This window comes from Osmerus eperlanus, chromosome 2 (genome assembly GCF_963692335.1).
Source record: "Osmerus eperlanus chromosome 2, fOsmEpe2.1, whole genome shotgun sequence".
Taxonomy (NCBI): Eukaryota; Metazoa; Chordata; class Actinopteri; order Osmeriformes; family Osmeridae; genus Osmerus; species Osmerus eperlanus.
Genome location: NC_085019.1, coordinates 9,328,887 through 9,346,113, shown reverse-complemented (window position 1 = coordinate 9,346,113; position 17,227 = coordinate 9,328,887). Strand labels below are relative to the sequence as shown.

Genomic DNA, 17,227 nt, shown 5'->3' with positions numbered 1-17,227 from the left:
ATCATAACACCTTTATTTAAAGTTCCATGGAATCTGTAGGTGCCACTTATTTGCACAGATAAAAAAAGGGGCAATTCTGAGAAAAATATTTCCCGGAATCCAACCCAACCGTTCTTCAACAGGTGGGAGCTATCAGAAAATACTTATTATGTTAATAAGAACAAAGAGTTGCTGTATTATTTCTTAGAGGAATACTCAAATGTTAATGTTGTCTTTTTTATAATATAATTTGAACCATCTTCGTCAATTTATACATCATATGTCAGATTTTAAACAAGGAAAAGTAAAAAATATTTAGAGTGTAAATCTAAAAACTTAACTGATTTCGGAAAATGTTCTCAGGCCTTTCTATCCAATAGACACCGTTAATTTCAACTAGATTAACCTGCATCAATTATTATTTTTTTAATATATAATAATTATAATAAAACAATATTTTTCTACTACTTTATTTTTTACAGATTGACCATGATGTCCTTCTTGGTGACTGTGTTTTTGGGTGACAGGTTGTGGTCTGGCACATTCAATCGTGTTTACATCAAGCTGGTGGGGACGAATGGAGAGAGTGCTCGTCAGTGGGCCAGTCCTGTCTGTGGATTTCAAACAAAAGAGGTAAAGCGAGGGTCCGACCTGGATAGATATTCTGCTCAATCGCACTTTAATAATTTGACTTGTGTTGGGTAGTTTTCGCTTAGCACAGTTAATGCAGTGGGTGGTTCAAAAGAATTCAGAAACTCCACCCGTCTAATATGGAATCCAACAGTTGTGTAGGTTATAGGTGATGACTAATGTCTTATTGTGACCTTTATTATTATCGACATTAGTATAATTCAAATATTATTACATTATGAATTAAATATAATAACTTAATGTCTGCTTTTTTCTTCTGTTTATTACCGCAGAGTCTACTTGCAGATAACAATGACCTTGTTCTGTGTATGCATATGGATACCAGTGTATCTGACATGACGATAAACAAACTTACTAACTAGCTTTTCCAGAATGTGAAGTCATTCATTGTTTGAAAGTTGTCATATTCGTTTTCAAGTTGTCATTCTTAAAAAAGACTCATTTGAACTGCACATTCTCTTTCACTTGCTCTTCTTTCCCAGTATCAATTCATTATTAAGTGCTCCACCTCCCTTGGTGAGCTGATGGTGCTGGAACTGGACAAGCAAGCTCTGGTACTTTCAAACAAATGGTTCTGTGCCAAAGTCATAGTGGTGACCCCGGAGAATGACACGACAGATTTCCCCTGCTACAGGTGGATCTCAGACAACAAGGTCCACTACTTCAGAGAGGGCAAAGGTCAGATGGTTACACACACAGTCAAACAATACACACCACACACATTACAGACATGACTGGAGGAACTGGAGGTTAACTAAAAAAAATGTTTTCTTTGTACAGCTAAAAGAGCGTTTGATGACGACATCCATCCTCTGGTCAAGTCCTGTAGGGAGAAGGAGCTTGCAGAAAGAGCCCAGGACTACAGGTGCAGTCATAGGGGTCAGGGACTACATGTTAGGTCATCGGGGGTCAGGGACTACAGGTTAGGTCAACAGGGTCAGGGGTCAGGGACTACAGGTGAGGTCATGAGGGTCAGGGACTACATGTGAGGTCATCAGGGGTCAGGGACTACAGGTGAGGTCATCAGGGTCAGGGACTATAGGTGAGGTCATCAGGGTCAGGGGTCAGGGACTACAGGTGAGGTCATCAGGGTTAGGGACTACAGGTGAGGTCATCAGGGTCAGGGACTACAGGTGAGTTCATAGGGGTCAGGGTCAGGGACTACAGGTGAGGTCATCAAGGGTCAGGGACTACAGGTGAGGTCATCAGGGTCAGGGACTACAGGTGAGGTCGTAGGGGTCAGGGACTACAGGTGAGGTCATCAGGGTCAGGGACCACAGGTGATTTCATAGGGGTCAAGGTACAGAGTTCAGAGGATAACCATGAGGGGTCATTAAATCTACAAACATATATACATGGACTCAGTAAATTGAACAAGATGTATATATCATAGCATGTCATAACATTTCATTCTGTGCTGTTCTTCAGATGGGATTTGTATAAAGAAGGTTTACCTTACGGCATGAAATCTGAGAGCCCCATGTCTCTGCCCTTCGAGGTACGATTCTCTTTCACCAAGGAAAAAGAGTTCCTCTTAATAGCTGTCACAGAGTAAGTTTCATATATATTTTTTATCTGTACTGTATGTCTTAACAGAATACCCCCACCAACTTAGCTTTTCATCTACTTGGGTCCAATTTTACTTAAATCTTCACTGAATCCAAATTGATTTCTGTTTTGAAATACGGTCCTGAAAATGTGTATTGTTTGTGCAATAATGCAGCCACGTAAAAATGATGCTGAAGGGTCTGCTAAACCTGGAGGAGCCCTGGAAGAGCATCGATGATATCAGCAAAGCTTTCAGCTCTCACAGAACAAGCATGTCAGGTGAGGCTGCTGTAAGAGATGTCTGCTTAATTTTCACGTAAGCTAGATAAGTTAATGTATGGCATGTCATAACTAAAGTTTAAGGGATGCTAGAGAGGATAACATTTCGCGGAAAATAGTGAATTCCCAATTTCTCAAAAGCTAGAGATGCCAAACAAGCACCCGTGCTTCTGATGTCAACAGGACTAGGTGGGGCATGGCGAGACTCAACAAAACCCAACATTTTACACATTTTATAACATCATATTCTGTACCCAACAGACTACGTAAAACAACACTGGAAAGAGGACACTTTATTTGGCTACCAGTTCCTGAACGGAGTCAACCCCACGATCATCCGACGGTGCTCCCAGCTACCAGAGAATTTCCCCGTCACCGATGACATGATCAGGGCCTCCCTGCATGGAGCGAGTAGCCTAACTGACGAAATCAAGGTACTGTACGTCCTATCTAAGGGTTATGTAGCACAAAATATTCTTTCGACGAGAAACTCCAACCAAGTCCCCCAAAGATGTTGTTGAAATTCCGTTCATTCAGCAAGTTGTCCCCTCTCTCCAACAGAAGGGGAACCTCTATATAAGTCCAAGATGTCAGATTAAACCATTGTGATACTCCCATCATTTTTTGAACTATGTTTTCTTTTACCGTCTGTGTGAGTATGTCTTCCTAATAAAAAACATAGACTATATTTCTTTGTACCTTACCTCTTGTCTCTGCTCTCCACAGCTGAAGCAGAAGCCAGGTGAGGACAACCCCATCTTCTTCGCCACCGACTCAGAGTACGACTGGCTGATGGCCAAGATCTTCGTGAGGAGCGCACACTTTAATGAGCACGAGCTGAAAGTCCACCTGTTGCGTACCCACCTCCTCAGCGAGGTGTTCGCTGTGGCCTTGCTGCGCAACCTTCCCATGGTGCACCCCCTCTACAAGGTCAGCAGGTTGGAGGAAATTGCCTCCATGTTGTGATAATTGTTACATGAAACGTTTACCAATATCAGGTTGTTTTGTAAGGTATTGTTTGCTATGTCAAAAGGCAAAATCTGTACACCATTAATCTCCAGCAGTTTTTAATATTTATTAAATGATTTGTCCTGTTTCAGCTACTTGTTCCCCATACCCGCTACACCCTCCAAATCAACACCCTGGCCAGATCTCTGCTGATATCAGAAGATGGAGTTTTCACTAAGGCAAGAACATTGTACTGTTACTATACACAATGCAACACATTTAGACATATTCCAATTATGTAGAAAAAAGGTTTGTTTTGTATAAAACAAAATCTATTTCTTTTAATTTTCTGTTTAGTATTCAGCGTCGGGTGGAGAGGGAATGTTAACTATCCTGCGGAGAGCAGTGTCCTCTTTGAGCTACAGCTCCCTCTGTCTGCCGGAGGACATTGCTGCACGAGGTCTGGAATCCATCCCCAACTTCTACTACAGAGACGACGGGCTCAGACTGTGGGATATGATCCTCAGGTGTGTACCGTATTTTCCGGACTATAAGTCGCTCCCAAGTATAAGTCGCATCAGTAAAAAAATGTGTCACGAAGGAAAGAAACATATATAAGTCGCACTGGACTATAAGTCGCATTTATTTAGAAATGTATTTCACAAAATCCAAGACCAAGAACAGACATTTAATCTGGAAAGACAAGTTATTCAACTACACAATAGCACACAGAACAACAGGCTAAATAGTTGTCTGGTATATTTACGTAACAAATGAACAGTTATTCAGCTACAGCCAGCGAGTCCAACAAGCTAGTTACCGGTAAACTAGTTCACAAAGGCTCCCAATCTCATTCCACATCACTGAATCCATTGAATGCGGCTGTACACTGTAATGTCAGTATGAATTAACATTTAAAAACATGTTAAATTATATATATTTTGATATATAAGTCGCACCTGACTGTAAGTCGCAGGACCAGCCAAACTATGAAAAAAAGTGCAACTTATAGGAAAATACAGTATGTTGCTGTGGGATATGATCCACAGGTGTGTATGTTGCTGTGGGATGTGATCCACAGGTGTGTATGTTGCTGTAGGATATGATCCACAGGTGTGTATGTTGCTGTGGGATATGATCCACAGGTATGTATGTTGCTGTGGGATGTGATCCACAGTTCAATCAGGAGAGACCAGGTATGAGTAGAGTGATGTTTATTACGGACTGGTAATTGTACTACAAAGTTTGGAGCTTAGACCCCGTGGAGAATCATAGATCAGCGGGCGCCTGCCCGACATCCGAGAAGAATCCCCCATGGAGTCCAGACACTGGTGGCGGTGGCGGCAGCCGACGACAAACGAGTCGAGGACAGAGACAGGAACCGGGCGGCGACGGGGAGGTGGAGGGTCGCGCACTTGATAGCCTGGAGAAACTACACGGGGAGATAAGCTTATTAAAAGGCACGATCATGTGATTCTTCGACAGCATTAATTGATAGACGAGAGCGATGATCGAACCGAACCATATGACAGCCCAACATAGGAAAGAGGGAAAGAAGAGTTAGTAGTGAAACATTGTCGAAGATGCCCGAGTGCGGGGAGCGGTCTTGCCTTACTGAACTTGCGCTATGCTTCATGTGTGTATGTTGCTGTGGGATGTGATCCACAGGTGTGTATGTTGCTGTGGGATATGATCCACAAGTGTGTATGTTGCTGTGGGATGTCATCCACAGGTGTGTATGTTAACATTTACATTTAGTCATTTAGCAGACGCTCTTATCCAGAGCGACTTACAGTAAGTACAGGGACATTCCCCCGAGGCAAGTAGGATGTCAGTTGTCACAATGTCAGTTGGCATGACCGGGAATCGAACTGGCAACCTTCAGATTACTAGCCCGATTCCCTCACCGCTCAGCCACCTGACTCCTATGTTGCTGTGTGTTCTCTGGGGCATAGGTTTCATTGTACATTGATGGAACATCTAACCACTTTCTGAAAACGTCCAATCTGTTCCCTCCACTTTTTATTAAGAATCATATTGAACGGCCACATCCTCAGTTATTACAAAAAGCTGTCCCACCCACATGTGAAAACAAACCTATTCCCCTGGTTCTCTGTATATACCCCGAGGAGTTACTCATGTGCTTGTGGTTGTGTCCTGACCAGTTAGTACTAGTTAAGAATGTGCTTGTGGTTGTTCATAGGCTTGTCCAGGGAGTGATCGGTCACTACTACAAGTCAGACTCTGACGTGCAGCAGGACTCTGAGCTGCAAAATTGGATCAAGGATATCTTCATCCATGGATTCCTGTCCAGGTTCAACTCAGGTAACACAGTTCAGAGCAGAATATTTAACTTATATTGATGTATGGGTATTGTCTTAAACACTAAGGGTTATGTTGCCATCTTTCCTAATCTCCATGTCACATCTCACATGAATCATAGCAGGGAATCAATGTAATTGACACTGATATGTTTCTGCCTTATTTTATTAGAATATATGCATGTCTCCTTTAGGCTCTATAACATTCAATAAAAAATAATAAAAAATGTTGTGTCCATTTATATTTCGTTTCAAGGAGTCCCTGAATCTTTCGACACAGTGGTGGAACTTGTCAAGTTTGTCACCATGGTAATCTTTACAGGATCCGTCCAGCATTCGGCTGTCAACAGTGGACAGGTAGGATTCTCTGTAAAAAGTTTGAACTGAAAACTGAAGATTGAAAGCAATTCCAAACTGTCTCTACAGTCATTTCTTCCTCTGTAGTGATTTAACAACAACCTGGTAATAACAATTAGCTGTTTCCTTAGTACTCTTTAAAGTTCGACTATGGCGGTTGGCCGCCCCACACCCCGATATCCCTGCGACTGCCTCCTCCCACCACTAAGGGGCAGAGTTCTGAGAGCACCATGCTGCAGACCTTGCCAGATGTCAACACCATGGCGAATGGCATGGCCACTATGTGGCATGGCCACTATGTGGCTACTCAGCAAGCCGTCCACTGACTTTGTAATTTGAACAAAGACACTGACACCTGTCTTGTGAGACAGATGATTATCCACAACTGACATATTCTTCACGTCCTGGCCAGGTCCCTCTTGGTGAATACCCCGACGAGCACTTCAGTGAGGATGCCCCCTGCACCCTGATAAAGGAATTCCAAGCAGAGCTGAAGGCCTTCAGTGAGTCTGTCAAGGCCAGGAATTCCGGTCTGGACGTTCCCTACACATATACATGGATCCTGAGCTGGTGGAGAACAGTGTGGCCCTTTAGACAGCAGACAGGGGCCTCATCCTGCATCAGCATCTGGTACCTGCTCTGGGTTTAGATGTGATTAGGATGGTAATAGCATGTTAGTTGTATCAGAATATGCTCCTGTTGGTTCCTGCCTAACATTCACTGTAACATTGGATTAAAGTTTTCATTGAGACGATACATTACAAAAGTGAATATGATTTATACATGAATGTAAACCGAATGCTGATATTTTGATCCAAATCAGAGCAAAAACTTTTTTTGCAGCTCAATACTAAGATGTTTCACAAATGTTGGTGTTTGCCACATGTTGAACTATGAGAGTACGAAACTCTCAAAAATTTTGTCAAGAATGATTGAGTAACTTAATTTCACCAGAACACATTTGTTAGAAACTTCCTGCTTCCTTGTCATAGTATCAGTTCCTTCTGTTCATGCTCACTGATTAATAAGTAACACAGCAACTGATGTAAGTTCATTTGAAGTACAAAAGGAGAAAGTTCTGCAGACAGGATGTTTTTTTCTTAGCAAACATCTTGACACACTGCAGCTTCCTAATGCGGATGGAACTGTTATTTATTACATATTTTATACCTTAAGAGTTATTAATAATCACAAGTCTTTAATGTTTTACAAATATTATCTGACTTATTGCAAATAGGATAAAAAGGATAGCAGTTATAGTTCATGAGGAAACAATATTAGGTGGTGCCACACCCGATAATGTATCAGTGTACTGTTATTTGGATAAGAGCGTCTGCTAAATGACTAAATGTTATTTTGTGTTGGATTGTCTTGTTAAATTTGCATTATAAATGGCCTCTTGAACTAACCCCTCTGACAGACCTGTGAAGCCACGATATGAGCCAAATTACCGTATTATTACTGCGGGTTCCTCCTCAAAATGGCAAAATATTATAAAAATGTACTTTGTAGAAGATCAAGAGTTGGACAACGAGAGCAAAATGACTTCATGTTTGGCAAACAACAACAGGCTGAATGCAGATTCAAACTCAAGAGCATATGGTTGCAAGTCAGCCTCTATCCTCTCTGCTACACATCAACTGTTGAGTTTATATGAATAGATAAGGCATAGTAATAGCTTTGGTCATTGTTAGATCCAGCCAAAGTTTAAACAGCTGTAATTCCGTCATCTTTTGACATATCAAGGTGAAATTGCGCATGGTACTTCAGAATTATGTAATCTTGAAGCCAATACGGGTTGAAAAACCATCAGTCAAAATTATATTTGATTTATTGACACAAAGATATTGTGGCAATGTGGACATTTACATAAAAACATCCCTTTCAGCCATTTTGCATTGCATTTCTTATTCCATATCACCCTATAGAAAGACATGTATTATATATAACACATTTCAAGTCGATTGGATCAATTCCTCTTGAGCAGAATGGTTTTGAAGGTTGTCCAAAATTTGGACAGTACAAGAAAATTCATAAGTCTGACGTTATGGGTTCTTGAGGCATGTATACCAAGTTCCAGAAGTATTGGAGCAATGGGGTAGAAATGCCATCACTTTGAAAATTTGACTTTTGAGCCTTGCCTGTGGCGCCCCCTAAGGTCCAATGTGGCCCATTATTGGTGTGGTGGTAGACCTACCCACTGGCCTGAAGAATCAGAATCAGAAAGGGTTTTAATCGCCATGAAAGTTTGCACAGACAAGGAATTTACTTTGGCAGGAAGGTGCATACATTAAACATATAGGAATCTTAAAGCTTAAATATGTGGTCTAACTATACAAAAGGAACAAAGTCTAGCTATTACTAAGGGGATTTAGAATAAAAAATAAAATATAAAGAGCCATAATTTACAATCTAAAAATACAGATTGTACAAAAAATACAAATAGTGCAAATTGCAAAGTGGCAAGGTGTCATTGTGCAGATAGTGATTAAAGTCATTAAAGTCAGTGTGAGCCCTTGACCTTGTTGAAGAGGCCAACAGCAGATGGAAAGAAACTGTTCTTATGACGTGAGGTTTTGGTCCTGATGGACCGCAGCCTTCTGCCGGAGGGGAGTAGCTGGAACAGGGAGTGGCCAGGGTGGGAGGGGTCAGCCACAATCTTCCTCGCTCGCCTCAGGGTCCTTGAGGTGTGCAGGTCCTCGAGGGTAGGCAGATTGCAGCCGATCACCTTCTCAGCAGTGCGGATGATACGCTGCAGTCTGCTCTTGTCCTTGGCAGTGGCAGCAGCGTACCAGATGGTGATGGAGGAGGTGAGGATGGACTCAATGGTGGCTGTGTAGAAGTGCACCATCATTGTCTTTGGCAGGTTGAATTTCTTCAGCTGCCGTAGGAAGTACATCCTCTGTTGTGCTTTTTTGGTGAGGGAGCTGATGTTCAGTTCCCACTTGAGGTCCTGGGAAAGGATGGTTCCCAGGAAGCAAAAGGACTCCACAGTGTTGACTGGGGAGTCACACAGGGTGATGGGGGTGAGTGGGGCTGTATTCTTCCTGAAGTCCATAACCATCTCCACTGTCTTAACCCTCGTGCTGCCTTCGGGTCACATGACCCAAAGGTTCATAACGAACCACCGTTGTGTTTACCCGATTTTACCCAATACAAAAACAAATTAAAATAATTTTCTTTTAACCTTTGCAATGTGGGGGGTCTGAGACAGCCCAACGGTTAAAAGAATATGCTTCACTTTGTCTTTGTATGCGGTAAATCTGTCGCAATACGAAGGTGGGTCACAATGACTGATGGGTCAGAATGACCCGAAGATAACACAAGGGTTAAGAGCATTGAGCTCTAAGTTGTTCTGGCTACACCAGGTCACCAGGTTGTCAGCTTCCCACCTGTATTCAGACTCGTCCCCGTCAGAGATGAGCCAAATGAGGGTGGTGTCGTCTGCAAACTTCAGAAGTTTGACAGACAGATGACTGGAGGTGCAGCTGTTGGTGTACAGGGAGAAGAGCAGAGGAGAAAGGACGCTGTAACATTTGTGACCAATAACATTTTGAGTTATTGTGGCGCAAGGAGAAGAGGATTAATAATAACTAGAGAGGGTACAATTTCTGGGGAAATTGTAGGGTGTGCTTGCTTGCGTCGGTTGCAGGTGGGTCTGTCTTTGTTGCAGGTGGGTCTGGGTCTCTCTAAGTTTTTCCCTTCTAGTGATATTTTCAAGCATTTAGCCTACTCATATTGCATATTTCATTAAGAACACCCTTTGAAACAGCTGCGAACCCCCTTTGAAACAAGCTACTGTAACAACGTTGTCACTGGCAGTATATTTCAGATGGAATCGCGATTCAAACAGTACCGTCTGCTAACTGAAAATATGCCCCCCAAAACGTAAATAAGTTTGACATTAATGTAGGGGGAAATGGCTAATTCAAAATAAGTTTGCTAGAGGCAAGCTAGCTGCTGTTGCTCCACATTTCACTGATTGTTTGAAAGCGCTGGAAATGAGAACGTTTCTTTGACATAAAATTTACTGTAGCTGTGGCATTGAAGACAGTAGTACTGTCACAGTACTACACTGCCAGTGGGCGAGCCGAGTCTGACTGAGGCTAACGTCAAAACAAGCCGCGGTGTCACTCAAATTCCAAGTTTGACACAAATCACAAAAATATGCTGACCCGCTGGCTGTCTTCGCAATCGCCATATCTTTAAAACACTGCCCTCCTTCTGATTAAACAGCTGTGTAGCGTTAGATGTTTTTGTAGTGTGTCTCGCGTAGACTACAGCGTTGCAGTGATCAACACTGGTTTGAAACCACAGGTAATGAAAATTTCACCAACAAATCGTTTACTTGTAATGTCATAATAAATCCTACAACGAAAATGTATTTGTGAGGAATGTTTATTTTAACGATTGAAAACAGATGCATCATAGACCACTGTAGTATGTGTTTCCCGGGCAACAGAGGCTAATGTCATGCTAATGCTTCAGTGAAATAGTAGACTACCGTTTCCGAAAGTAGATGTGGGCCTACTTCCTTAATAATATCAGCTAATATTGTACATTACATTTCACAATAGTGTTTCACATCACAAAGTAAAATGAGTAAATAGTTATCACCCTGGCCTCTTTGCTTGTGGCGTTTCTGCAGCTGCCTTGCAGTAAAGCTATAGTTAGCCTAGCTATCCCCCAAGTTAACAGATGCGAAACGAATGTTCTGCCAAAGGTAGTCACGCGTGTTTTCGTGACGTTAGTGACGTAGTAACGTCAGTGACTGTGGCTAGCAAATTAGCCACCGTTAGCTTCACTTTTCGCCACAAAAACTTAACTTGAGCCTAAACCATGCAACGGAACGTAAATCCCAATAGAAGCAACTCAATCGCTACCAAGACGAAACTTTCTACACCTAGGTTGTCTATGTAGGCCAAATATTGACTGAGTTTTAGGGGGGCAAAAAGAAATAAAAATAATAATAATATATATGTGAGAGAACAAAGGTTGTGCCCTTGCCGAAGGCAAAGCACACCCAATACTAAAACCAACAAATACAATAGGGTCCTCCTACCGGAGGAACCCTAATAAGCAATTGAATTGGTCATCTGGACCACATGATGTATGAAGGCTGGCTGGTAATACAGATGGATTAAAACATAAGAATTGTGGAGTTTTAGTGGGATTATTCAAATTAGCAACCTGTTGTCTATTGGGTTAGCCAATAGCGTTGCAGAAGGCAATAACGAGAGGCGATGGGAGCGATAGATGTTAATTGTGTTCAGATAGCCCTCCGACGTGCGACTTTACATTCTCCTATGTGCTGGTTTACTAGCCCCAGATCCCCTGTTTGACATGCTAGCTAACGTTAGCTAAAATTAGCTCATGGTAGCTTAGACTGCGGTTAGATTTTTGTAGTATGCACTGCAGCTCAATGTGCAGTTAGTGAGGTTAGTTACATAGGCCTACTGCCTACTGTCTTCAGTTAGGCTACTGTCTTATGTTTCCTTACAAGTCCTCCTGTGTATGAAATATGTAGGCCATGATGTGATAACATGGTATGTTAATATATCAGATATTATAAAATGCAATTCAATGTGGAAGTAATCCAAGTATTCAGAATACATTACTCAGATTGAGTAATGTAACAGAATATGTTACAAATTACATTTTTGGGAATGTATTTTGTAGGCCTATTCTGTAACAGAATACGTTTTTGATCCAGATCAAAACCAAGACTGGATTACGTGATCTAATCCAATTTCAGAATCCTTTTATTTTGAACATCCCATTTTTAAGATTTGATCCAATCCAATCCCTGAAATCCTATCAGATCACTTCTGAATAACTGGCCCCTGTAGATTGTAAATTGGCCAAGGGTCCAACTGCAGACCTCTCTCCTCAGGGCCCTCAGACCAGAACTCTCTCCTCAGGCCCCTCTCATCCAGGTGTTACCACCCCCACTGGTCAGTGGATGTATTGTATTTATTATATGAACAGTTACAGTGCATCTGGAAAGTGTTTACAGCGCTTCACTTTTTCCACATTGTGTTGTTACATCTTTATTTCCTAAATTAATTCAATTATGTTTTCCCCTTAATTCTACACACACTAAACCATAATGACAAAGTGAAAAAGGTTTGTTTCATATTTTTTTATAGATTTGCAAATATTAACAAATTTAACATGTACTGTACATAAGTATTAACAGCCTTTGCTCAATACTTTGTTGAAGCACCTTTGGCAGCCATTACAGCCTCAAGTCTTTTTGAGTATGATGCTATAAGCTTGGCACACCTATTTTTGGGCAGTTTTGGGACATCTCAAGCGCCATCAGGTTGAATGGGGAGCATTGGTGCACACTGCACAGCCATTTTCAGATCTCTCCAGAGATATTAAATCGGGTTCAAGGCTGGGCCACTCAAGTACATTCACAGAGTCGTCCCGAAGCCACTCCTTTGTCATATTGGCTGTGTGCTTAGGGTCGTTTGTCCTGTTGGAAGATGAACCTTCGCTCCAGAGTGCTCTGGAGCAGGTTTTCATCAAGGATGTCTCCGTACATTGCTGCATTCCTTTTACCCCTCGATCCTGACATGTCTCCCAGTTCCTGCTGGTGAAAAACATCCCGACATGATGCTGCTACCATGCTTCACTGTAGGGTTGGTATTGGCCAGATGATGAGCAGTGCCTGGTTTCCTTCAGACATGACGCTTGGCATTCAGGCCAAAGAGTTAAATCTTTGCTTCATCAGACCAGAGAATTTCTCATGGTCTGAGTCCTTCAGGTGCCTTTTGGCAAACTACAGGCGGCTCTCATGTGCCTTTTACTGAGGAGTGGCTTCCATCTGGCCACTACAATACAGCTCTGATTGGTGGAGTGCTGCAGAGATGTTGTCCTTCTGGAAAGTTCTCTTTTCACAGAGCAATGCTGGAGCTCTGTCAGAGTGACCAGGTTCTTGGTCACCTCTTTGACTAAGGCCCATCTCCCCCGATCGCTCAGTTTGGCCGGGCGGCCAACTGTAGGAAGAGTCCTGGTGGTTCCTGAAACAACAACATGTGGAAAACATGAAGCGCTGTGAATGCTTTCCGGATGCACTGTACGTTGAACTTCAGTTTTAGCATCAATCATAAATCAACAGTGTTTAACATTAAAAACATTTGCAGTCACTTTCCAGATCAAAAGCCAAGAATTCAGTTGCATGGGGCCTGGAATTACACATCTGCTATGAGAGATAAATCAGCAGTTGCATGAAAACCGAAAGTCAATTCCATGCTTCTGCACTTTCATAAACGGTGGGACTGTGGCACCGTCACTGTGCAGAGGGAACACGATTTATAATTTAGCGCGAGTGTTGGAGGTGTGTCATGTATTTTTCCGGGGGAAAAGGCACTTCTGTTTTTTCAAAATAAAAGACATTTTGACTCTTGTGTTGGCGGATCTAATCTAAATCGAAAGCCTACAAATGGGCATTTAGGTACTTTATTTGGATCCCCACAATAGTGATTGGACAATATAAATACAAGAATCAACATAATACATATGTGCATAACTTAAACCAAGTGTAAACCAAAAATGAAAATTAAGATTTCAATGACTAAATATTTGATAGGAAATAACCTAGATGCGTTTCAAATAAAATGGCAGTTTTTCCTAGAAGATGCGTCTCCGGATAAACAGACATAAAGACTGAGACAGCTCGTCTCTGTGGCGCGTAGCGTGCCCACATCGGCGGTGTACTGTCACTGAGAAGTGAGGGGAAAGGAAGCTCACTGGAGAGGGGAAAACGCTGAACTCAACAGTGTTCCACTGCTCACCGCCAGACTTACAGCCTTACATCAAGGTTCGACTCGTCCGACGTACAACATGGGCTCAATAGGCCTAATATAGAGCTGGGTATCCGTGTATGGGACGCATACTTCCCTTTTCACTTGGAGCAGGAGCGCGCACGGAGCGCACAACCCGACAGTTCAATCGAGAGATGCGTTTTGACTAGTGCACCCTTGTTTAGGCTTTCAATCGAGGACTGAGGTTGCGGTGAACTTTTGTCATTCTATTAGACAGTTTTAGCTTAACATTTTATTCTCCGTTCTTATCCATTTCCTCTGCACCACGATGATGTGCTTCCTATCAACTGCTCGGTAACGGATCGTTTAGAGCGTCTGTGGAAAAGAGATTAAATGCATACGTACAGTATTGGATATGAAATGAAGATCTAAAACGTGTCTCTCCGCCTTATTGCTATGACATTTTTCGTGCACTGTCAAATGCTTGTGTTGCAATAGACAGCTCCCTATAGAGTGCTGAAGGCCAACGTCGTTTCAACTTCAAATCCTTGAGTGAACTGTCAGAAGAGGACTATGCTGATGAAGGAATACAGAATATGTATGCCACTTACAGTGGAGGAGGTAAGTTAGTTTACCTAGTTTCTTTCTCGTATCTGTGAACTATACAATTTTACCCTGTAGCAAATATAATAATCATGTTATGTGGTGTTTCTCTAGAAACAGTGTTTTTCAAATGTCCCCACACTCACAATGAATGTAGCCTACTCACTTGAGCTTTTTGTTCACTTCACTGCAGTAACTTTCTTAACCAAGGGATGGCGCTGTCGCCGATGGTAAATGCCAATGGAATATAGATGCTCAATCTTTATAAGATCAAAATATGTAATATTTGTGGAGGAAATACGAAATACATGGGCTGGTTTAAGTTTAAGCACTGGGTTTAAGTAAGAGTAGACCTATGTGTATTTTCAAAGAAGTGTTGAGCTATTGTACTTGTTTAGTCCACCTGTTGATTCACCAAGCTGCTGTCATCTTTGACAAAGGGGTGAGTTAAGAGGAAAAGCTTTAGGTGAAAAGAAGGGGAGGAGCGATAAGAGATGCCTTGCAGAGAGGAGTGGAGGTGAATAAGAAGTAGTAAGGAATGAAGAGGATCGTTAAGGAAACTGTGCTGCATGACCCTTATTATCGTTTAGACCTACATCATGAAGTTGTGATAAACTTCTGTGTTTGCTTGTGTGTGCGTGCACACGTCGGCTACTACTGCCAGCCATGATAAGTGATAAAGAGAGCCACCACATCCAGCTACTGTAGCCTACACATGCCTTTGAAGTCAGTTCTGCTCATCTACAAGTGCAACTCCACACAGAGCTCTGTCTTCTTCAGGCTGTGATGAGATGCAAGCTGTTTGATCTCCAAGCCACCGCACATTATCTTCAAAGAGCAAAAAAATAGTGTTTCTTTCTGAAATAGTCATCTCCATGCCCCCACATTTACATCCCTGAGGATACCACTCAGGGCTCAGACAATGTTTTGTGCTGCTACTGTACTGTATGTACTGTCTTTGTGTTTCATAGTGGTCCAATACATGGTAGCCCCTTTCATTTTGTCCTCTAGAGGTCTTTTTGTCACATAAAGGCGTCCAGATTTGTATCTGTGATTCTCATGGTGGTGTTGTTTGTTCTGAAGAGTTATTGTTTACTTTGAATAATTGTAGTGTGAAGGATTTGAGAAGGACAGCGGGTCTAGAAAGTCCTGGCTATTCATGCCTAAATATGGTGCCTCCAAGACTACAACTACACATTTCATCACATTTAAATTATATTTCATTATCCTATATTGCAAACGTATGTGTTGCATACTGTTAAGAGATACTATAGAGGAACCAAGCGTTCAACACACAGACACAGACAGAGAGTTAAGTTCCAGAGGATTTAATTAAGGTAGTTTAATGACAAGGTGGGTAGGGCAGTAGCCAGGCTGATGGGGCAGGCAGAGTAGGCTGGGTAGACACTGGCAGGGTAGGTAAGGCTGGTTGGTAGGCAAGCAGGGAAATCCTGAAGACACAGGAAAAAACAGAAGTTAGCAGGACAAAAACATTTGCAAAACTCAAAGTGAGCTTTAAGTGGCACCAAAATGAGGCATCGAAATATGCGTTCTGATTTGGTTCGGTACATACCGGTTATAAAGGTACCGTTGGGTTTCGGTAACCAACCCTAGGAGACCGGAGCCACACCCACCACAAGTACACACACACATAAACAAACAGGGAGAGAGGGAGATACAAGCTGCTGCTAGGAGGCAGGGGCGGTTCTTGGGGGGGGGGGGGTCGTTGCTAACGTGTTGTGACGTTAGGCACTGAAGTGGCTAGCAAAATAGCTACTTTAGCACTTTTTGCCATAAAAACGTTGTATTCTCCTGAACCGTGCAACGGAACGTAAATCCCAATACAAGCAACTCAATCGGGACCAGTACGAACATTTTGACACCAACGTTGTCTATGTAGTGCAAATATTCACGTTTTTTTAGGGGTAGGGGGAGAGAACAAAGGTGGGACCCTTGCCGTTGGCAAGCACACCCAATTAGATATACTACACTGTAAAAAATAACCGTTTTTTTTACCATGAAATGCACTGTATTTTTTACAGATATTTCCTCTTTTTCCATAAAACAATGATATGCCTGCGGATTTACCAATATTTGATGTCAAATAAATGTTACACCCTTAAAATCACAGGCATTTTACCTTAATTTAAGATAACATGAATATGATGTTTATTTAATGACAATTCATTGTAATTGTACAGATTCAAATGTAATTTTACATTACATGGGAGGTAATATTTAACAGATTTTTTCAGGTTAATAATAATGAAGAAATGCATGTGAAATTACAGAAATCGTTGGTCATTGGGTTTTCTTTAAAATTGTGATTTTATGTTTTTTAAACTAATTAGTAGTATTTGTACAGACACAAAAGTAATTTATTATTGGGAATAAACAGCAGAAAGGATGCACCCATGCTTCCCCTGGCAGGACAGAAATATCTATATGGTCCAGTGCCTCTTTAATGACTTCAATGCATGTATTGTCACCAAGCCTGCCTCACGTTTAAAAAAAATAGTCAAGAGTCTAAACTTTATGTAACACCTTTTATTCCATATTACAAAAACATTGGGCCAGTATCAAAAGTGCTGTGTTGAAATTTTTAAAACAGACAATGGTCTGTTAATTACTGTGTTAACAGCTCTAAAACAAAAAAAATGCCAACATAATAGTCAATAGCCAACTGTCTTTCTATGAGTCTGTGACCTTCATGAACTTCAGGGGACTCTGGGGCTCTTGACTTCTGGATCTCTTCTAGACAAACCGATG

The 17,227-nt window shown here is 41.8% G+C and overlaps 1 protein-coding gene and 1 pseudogene across 1 annotated transcript in view; both read left to right on the top strand.

Annotated features, from left to right (window-relative positions):
• The first annotated feature begins 468 nt into the window (after positions 1–468).
• On the top strand, positions 469–6,677 carry LOC134037782 (hydroperoxide isomerase ALOXE3-like; annotated as a pseudogene).
• Positions 6,678–13,811: 7,134 nt separating this feature from the next.
• The window catches only part of LOC134012214 (cytoplasmic phosphatidylinositol transfer protein 1-like), a 45,024-nt gene continuing 41,608 nt past the window's right edge, over positions 13,812–17,227 (top strand). The window contains exon 1 of the mRNA XM_062451959.1: positions 13,812–14,476. Within this exon, the coding sequence (XP_062307943.1) occupies positions 14,429–14,476 (48 nt within the window). The 5' untranslated portion in view covers positions 13,812–14,428. The remainder of the gene's footprint in view (positions 14,477–17,227) is intronic.